Source organism: Cervus canadensis, chromosome 1 (genome assembly GCF_019320065.1).
Source record: "Cervus canadensis isolate Bull #8, Minnesota chromosome 1, ASM1932006v1, whole genome shotgun sequence".
Lineage (NCBI taxonomy): Eukaryota > Metazoa > Chordata > Mammalia > Artiodactyla > Cervidae > Cervus > Cervus canadensis.
Genome location: NC_057386.1, coordinates 65,915,684 through 65,923,339, shown reverse-complemented (window position 1 = coordinate 65,923,339; position 7,656 = coordinate 65,915,684). Strand labels below are relative to the sequence as shown.

At 42.2% G+C, this 7,656-nt stretch overlaps 1 protein-coding gene and 2 non-coding genes across 3 annotated transcripts; all 3 read left to right on the top strand.

Annotated features, from left to right (window-relative positions):
• Positions 1-261: 261 nt before the first annotated feature.
• On the top strand, positions 262-4,920 carry RPS3A (ribosomal protein S3A). The gene is made up of 6 exons (XM_043484708.1): positions 262-422; positions 1,085-1,188; positions 1,538-1,725; positions 3,724-3,932; positions 4,447-4,556; positions 4,753-4,920. The coding sequence occupies exons 1-6, from the start codon at positions 361-363 to the stop codon at positions 4,872-4,874; spliced, it is 795 nt and encodes a 264-aa protein (XP_043340643.1). The 5' UTR covers positions 262-360; the 3' UTR covers positions 4,875-4,920.
• On the top strand, positions 3,008-3,074 carry LOC122425392. The gene has a single exon (XR_006264831.1). It is a non-coding gene; the product is annotated as a small nucleolar RNA SNORD73 (small nucleolar RNA).
• On the top strand, positions 4,179-4,247 carry LOC122425393. The gene has a single exon (XR_006264832.1). It is a non-coding gene; the product is annotated as a small nucleolar RNA SNORD73 (small nucleolar RNA).
• Positions 4,921-7,656: the final 2,736 nt, after the last annotated feature.

The following is a 7,656-nucleotide window of genomic DNA, read 5'->3' as shown; positions in this document are numbered from 1 at the left end:
ATGATACGGTGAGTTCAGCTTCGATTGACGCTGAGTGAGCGTCCGCTTCCACGGAAACCTACTTCCGGACTTCAGAGCCTCGGAAACCATCATTACCAGGAGTCCGCACCTCAGATTACCAGCGCCAGCACTTCCGGAGCTCGGCCTCTCAAGTAGCGGCCGCGGCATTCTGCACAGCCTCCCCACACATGAGGGCGCTGTCACAGGCACACTCGGACGCTTGCCTCTCTCTGCTGTCGCGATATTCTTGAGGCCGGAAGAGCGTAATGTCGAAGGTCACGTAGACAGCGCGTCCCGCCCCGCACGCCTAAGTTCTCGCGCGAATTGCACTTCCGCCCTTTTGGCTCTCTGAATTGCACCATGGCGGTCGGCAAGAACAAGCGCCTTACGAAAGGAGGCAAAAAGGGAGCCAAGAAGAAAGTGTAAGTGGCAACTATCGCGGCCTCCGCTTTGGAGGACCCCTACCGGAGTCGGCGAGCGGCTTCTGAGCCGCAGAGTAAGCCGGATGGCGAGGATTCTAGTTGGATTACGCTGGCGGTGCGGGATTGGTAAACTGAACCGCGGCTCGGCGGCGGCCGGTGCTGCTTTGAAGGGGCCGACTGTTTTTCCCCTGGCCTTCTGGGCCTAACGCGCGCCCCTTTTGAGTCAGGTTTCTGTCGCGAGTCGGACAGGAATTGTGGGATCATGGGCTTCGTAAATTCCACGGATAATACCTTTCTAAGATCTGGAGATGTGAAAGGCACTTCTGTGGTTCCCTCAGGACCCCGCGCCTCTCCGCCGCTTGGGCCGGGTGGAAGCTAGCACGAGGTCCTAAAGTGTGCGGGTTACCAGTGTGTGTCTTCACGAAATAGTAAAAGTGAAGCGACATTGCTTGTCCGGAGGCAGTGTTGGTATGGTGGGAGGACCGATGGTGTGGGGAGACGGTATATGTTCGTGGCATAATTAATTGACCGGAGTGAAGAGCTAGATTTACGTGTGCGCCTCTAACGTCGCTGAGAATTTAGTTAGCCTTTTAAAGTAACTAGAATGAGGAAAGTTCAAAACAATTACGTGATTTAAAACTTAAGCATGTTTTTAAATCCAGGGTTGACCCATTTTCTAAAAAAGATTGGTATGATGTGAAAGCACCAGCTATGTTCAATATAAGGAATATTGGGAAAACATTGGTCACGAGAACTCAAGGAACCAGTGAGTATCTTATTCTTCGTTGTTTTTCTTCCATTGAGACATGCATGTATCTTGGTCTACTGTCCGTTCTGTGATGGGATATTTAAGGAAATGTCAGCTTTTGATTGCGACTTTGGCCCCATTGGGGACTGTTTGTCCTATGGCACTTGTGGAAGCAAGATGGTACTTTTAAGAATTACCAGTAAAATGGGCATGGTTTTGAGCACTGCCAGTAGTCATTGGTGACCATATGAATTTAGTTAACAAACGTTAAGGTCTTTATAATTTTCTTAATGCTTGAACATTACCTTAGCTGGCTTGACGTTGCTTATGTTGTTCCTAACGTTAACAATTGATTTTTGTTTTTTAGAAATCGCGTCTGATGGCCTCAAAGGTCGTGTTTTTGAAGTGAGTCTTGCTGATCTGCAGAATGATGAAGTAGCATTTAGAAAATTCAAGCTAATTACTGAGGATGTTCAGGGCAAAAACTGCCTGACTAATTTTCATGGTATGGATCTTACCCGTGACAAAATGTGCTCCATGGTCAAAAAATGGCAGGTGAGGAGAAAATGCATGGTGCTCCAGTGTGCATGGTCAAAGCTGTCGTGATTTACTGTCAGTACGGAGTGTGTTGTGCAGTTGCGGTGTAGATTCTGTTTAAGTCTGATGCCTTCTCGCTGCCGTTGGGTGTGGACTTGAGCGTGAGCAGCAGCCGTGGTGGTCAGTTGCTCAGTTGTCCCCACACTCTTTTTGTGACCTGTGGACTGAGCTGGAAAAGCTCCTGTCTGTGGGATTTCCCAGGCAAGAATAGTGAAATGGGTAGCCACTTCTTTCTCCAGGGGATCTTCCCATTCAGAGATCCAGCCTGTGTCTCCTGCATTGCAGGTGCATTCTTTACCAATAAGCCACCCAGGAAGCCCTTAAACTGAGTTCAGGATTTAATATTGGATTATCATCAAAGTTTTTTTGCTGCATGAATTAGCACAGGTTTGCATGACTTAGCACAGGTTTGCAGTTTTGGCTTTGCCTGTCCTCAGAACACCTTTGAACTTCAAAATCTTGTGAATTTTATCATGAGAGGGGGGACTGGGCTAGTTTTGATTGTCTGTTGTACTATACAATAGGAGAGGCAGAACCTCTGGAGTGAGATTGAAATTTGGTTACCTTTTCCCAGTTATAGTCTCTGAACAGTAAGTTTAGTTTAGTCCAATCCAGTCTCTTAGTCCTGTCCAACTCTTTGCGACCCCATGGACTGCAGCACGCCAGGCTTCCCTGTCCATCATCAACTCCTGGAGCTTGCTCAAACTCATATCCATCAAGTCAATGATGCCAAAACCATTTCATCCTCTGCTGTTGCCTTCTTTTCCAGTGAGTCAGTTCTTCACATCAGGTGGCCAAAGTATTGGAGTTTCTGCTTCAACATCAGTCCTTCCAATGAATATCCAGGATTGATTTCCTTTAGGATGGACTGGTTGGCTCTCCTTGGAGTCCAAAGGACTCTCAAGAGTCTTCTCCAACACCACAGTTTAAAAGCATCAATTCTTTGGTGTTCAGCCTTCTTTGTGGTCCAACTCTCACATCCATACATGACTACTGGAAAAACCATAGCTTTGACTAGATGGACTTTTATTGGTATAAAAAGTAACTTACAGCTTTTTAAGCCTTGGTTTTTTTAAATGTAGGTAAGAACATTAGCTCATGGAATCATGATGAAATAAAAGATCCATGTAAGCATGCTTTGTACAGAACTTGTTAACAGAGCATTTGCTACAAGTTAGTTTTAACTACAGGAAATAATGTCATTGGTTCAGATACCATTTGGGAGTGTTGTGTGTGTGGGAATGAATGATGACAAAATGTTTCGGTCCCAAATGATATAATGATTATACCGTTACATTTCTGACATTCCCCTAAGGTTTTATAGTTGTATTTCTGGAGGTATTTTAAGATTGTTCACTATGATTGCATTATATTCATTTTTTAAAGTAAGGCGTAAAATTTAGAAAATGCAAAGAGGGCAAATGTTTTCGAATTTAGGTAGTGTTAAGACTGGATTTTTTAAGATTGTTTTAGCCATGAAATTGAATCCTTATTGTGGCTTTGGTTTGGAACATAAAGGACATTTTTAAAGTATATGTGTTTGGTGTTACTACGTTAGATGTCAGTATTGTAGAGTCTCTTAGAACCCATTTTTTGTTTACTTGCAGAGTTAAAAAGTTGATTGGGGGAGGAGCAGATTGTTAAAGGCTAGCATCTGTATGTAAAAGAGGGGGTTCTTTGCAGATAGTTATAATGAGGCTAGAGAAGCTACCTGGAGGAGGAGGGGAAGACAGCCGAGAGGACTCAATATTTATTAGGTCTGGAGGAGAGTAAGAATTCAAGATGTCTGTTGGTAAGTTCACTTCAAGGACATTAACTCTGTGAATTAGCCCGTTTATATTATACCTGATAATGTAACGAATACTTGACCTTCCACTTTTTTTAAATTGGGATTTGAGGGATAAAAATGGATAACTTTAAGTCTGGTATAACTGACAGTGTCATTTTTTTCACTAGACCATGATTGAAGCTCACGTTGATGTCAAGACTACCGATGGTTACTTGCTTCGTCTGTTCTGTGTGGGTTTTACTAAAAAGCGCAACAATCAGATCCGGAAGACCTCTTACGCCCAGCACCAGCAGGTGCGCCAGATCCGTAAGAAGATGATGGAGATCATGACCCGAGAGGTGCAGACAAACGACTTGAAAGAGGTGGTCAATAAATTGTAAGTGTTTTCCTTACAGTACAACCCTCAAATAAGGAAAAGCATGTGAGACAAGGTGCGGTCAGAACTGTGTTTAAATTCAAGAAACTGTCTAGCTGCATCTCTTGAAATGAAACCATGTTAAGTGTCCAGTAAATGTTGCTTGATGGTTTCTCATTTGGGCAGTTAGTGAGACTTGAAGCTCAGGACTCATCTTTGCCTTAGAAAATACACTGAGTTGACAAACCTTTCACAATTAAGTATGGGAATAAAGGATGACAAATGTTTCGGTCCCATATGATGTCTGATGATAAAACTTAACATTTTTCTGATGTTCCCATGCAGTTGCTTAGAGCTTTGTTTGGAAAAGGCATAAGGCTTGGATTCAGAAGGCTCAAATGCTGATTTTACTACTAAGGAGCTGTATAATTCAAATTATTTAACTGTCACCTATGAAGGGGCAATAACAGAATGAGGATAATTGTGGATTAAATGAAGTGTAGGTTTATTCTAACTTATCATTACTGGTTTACAGGATTCCAGATAGCATTGGAAAAGACATAGAAAAGGCTTGCCAATCTATTTATCCGCTCCATGATGTCTTCGTTAGAAAAGTAAAAATGCTGAAGAAGCCTAAATTTGAATGTAAGTGAAGTCACGGGATTTCTGAAAGAAAATTGTGTAGAAAAGTAGAAAAATATATTGTTTCCTCGTTTTTTTTCTTTTTTGAGGCCAGGTGTTACTTTTTTTAATCCTGTCTTCCCTGTGTAGTATTATAGGGTACTGATAATATGTTTCAAGATATGGTAGGCTGTAACAATTTTAATTTTCTCCTTTTCAGTGGGAAAACTCATGGAGCTACATGGTGAAGGTAGTAGTTCTGGAAAAGCTACTGGGGACGAGACAGGTGCTAAAGTTGAACGAGCTGATGGATACGAACCACCAGTCCAAGAATCGGTTTAAAATGCAGACTCTTAATGGTGACAAATAAAAGATCTTATTTGTGGTATTTTTTTCCCTGATCATTCTTTTTAAATAATCGGACAGCTTGTTTAAGATGTTCTGATTTGTGGTGAAGTTTTCTTACCTTTCATGTGTATTTTATGTTTTTAGTTACTAAGTAGCTGAGAAAGGGTAAGGTCTATTTTAAGCAGGAATGGTCTGGAGGTATTATAGATGTTGAATAAAAGGAAACCCTTTGTTTACATGGTTGAAGTTTTGAAAGTGAAAGTCACTCAGTCGTATCTGACTCTTTGGCAAGAATACTGGAGTGGGTTACCATACCCTTTAGGGATCATCCCAACCCAGGGATTGAACCCAGGTCTCCTGCATTGGAGGCAGAGTCTTTACCATCTGAGCCACGATGGAAGCCAAGGTGGTTCTCAAATCTCTGAAAGTCTTATTAAAACATTTCAGGGCCTTGCCTCCAGGATTTCTGATGTAGTTCTAGGATGAAGTCTGCAGTTTGCAAGTTTTCAGGTGATACTGGTGACAAGGAACAATCCTTTGTGAACCACTGTCGTAAACCACACAGTGGGAAGAAAAGAGCTTATTGCCATTTAGGTTTTTCTGGGTTTGTCTTTTAAAAGTATAAATGCTGTCTTCTGTTCTCTAGAGGTAAATCCCCCACTGAAAACCTTAAGTCAAGCTGAATTTGGCTAGACAAGTGGAGAAACTGGTTATTGGTTTCCTGTTAAGTGGGCATTTGTCTGCTATCCAGTATTTCTAGTCACTCACCCATTCTGTTCTATACCTTCTCCGCTTAGACCTCTGGTTTTTCATTCTCAGTTCAGCTGATGGCCTTGCTGCTTGAGAATAAGAACCTCAGAAATCCTGTTATTTCCACCTGCCTCATGATGGGAAAGACTGAAGGCAAAAGGAGGAAGGAGGTGGCAGCGGTTGAGAGATGGATACTATAACTGACTCAGTGGGATCTGAGCAAATTCTGGAAGATAGCGAAGGACGGAGACGCTTGGTGTGCTGTAGTCCATGGGGTCACAGAGTCAGACACAGAAGCCTCAGATTCTACCCTCTGTTCTTGGCTCCATCAGTTCTCACCTTTTTCATTCCTCTGCCCTTTCAGATACATCCCTATTCAAACTTACAGCAAAGCTTGAAAGAGTTAACCATATTTCTTGCACATAATTTTACTTTTCTTGCTTGAATCTGTCGCAGTTGGGCTTTTCTCTTTGACACTTTTTCTTACACACCACTCTTAAGGAAGCTGTTGCTGTCAGAATCAACAGATGTCATTGCTAAGCCAGTGGTTGGTTCACCCTTGGCTTTCCTTTTACTCCTGTAACAGGATGACTGGCAGTTGATTTTCTCATGTTTCTTAACTGCCTCCTGGAATTGGCCCTCAGACTTTCCCTCCCATGTTGCTGGCTGCTGTTTGCTAGCTTGTTTCAGGCCTCAGTGTTGGAGAGCCCCAGTCCTTTTATGTTTACCAATATTCTTTCTAAAAATAGTCTTACCCAATTTTTTGGTTTTAAATAAACTGACTTAGAATTTTACTTCTAGTCTACCTTTTTTGAACTCCAGGTTTGTCCCTCCAACTCCCAACTTAATGTCGATAGGCATTTAACATGTCTAAAATTGTATGACTGAACAACTTCACCCATCTTATGTTACTTTTTACAATTTATTTTCTAAGGAAAATACTTATTTGGCTGCATCAGGTCTTAGTTACGGCAAATAGGCTCAGTGATTGAGGTGCATGGACTTAGCTGCTTCATGGCATCTTAGTTCCCCAACCAGGATCGAACCTGGGTTACCTGCATTGCACAGAGGATTCTTAACCACTAAAATGCCAGGCAAGTCCCGCCATCCTGTTTTAGACCAAAGTAAGTCCTCTGGTCATCGATTCACAGTTCATTCAAAAGAAATTTGGCAGTCCAGTGGTTAGGTCTGTGTTTTCAGTGCCAAGGATATAAGTTTTTAATAAAGAAGAAACTATCTGGAATCTAACCATTTCTTACTGCCTCCATTTCTGTCACTTTGGAGGAAGTCATTACCAGCCTGTGCTAGGAATTGGTTGTGTTCAGTTACTCAGTCGTGCCCGACTTTGTAACCCCACAGACCGCAGTACAGCAGGCTTCTCTGTCCTTCACCATCTGGAGCTTGCTCAAACTCCTGTCCGTTGAGTCTGTGATGCCATCCAACCATTTCCTCTGTCATCCCATTCTCCTGCCTTCAATCGAGGTCTTATGAACTGGCTCTTCACATTAGGTGGCCAAAGTATTGGAGCTTCAACATCAGTCCTAATGAATATTCAGGATTGATTCCCTTTAGGATTGACTGGTTTGATCTTGCAGTCCAAGGGACTCTCGAAGAGTCTTCTGCATCACCCATTTAAAAGCATCAATTCTTTGGTGTTAGTCTTTATGGTCTAACTCTCAAATCCATACATGACTACTGGAAAAACCGTAGCTTTGACTATATGGACCTTTTGTTGGTAAAGTAATGTCTTTGCTTTTTAATATGCTGTCTAGGTTTGTCATAGCTTAGCTTTTCTTTTTTTTTTTTTGTCATAGCTTTTCTTCCAAGGAGCAAGTCTCTCTTTAATTTTGTGGCTGCAGTCACCATCTACAGTGATTTTGGAGCCCAAGAAAGTAAAGTCTGTCATTTTTTCCATTGTTTCCCCATCTGTTTGCCATGAAGTGATGGGACCAGTTGCCACAATCTTTGTTTTTTGAATGTTGAGTTTTAGGCTAACATTTTCACTCTTTTTCACTTTCATCAAGAG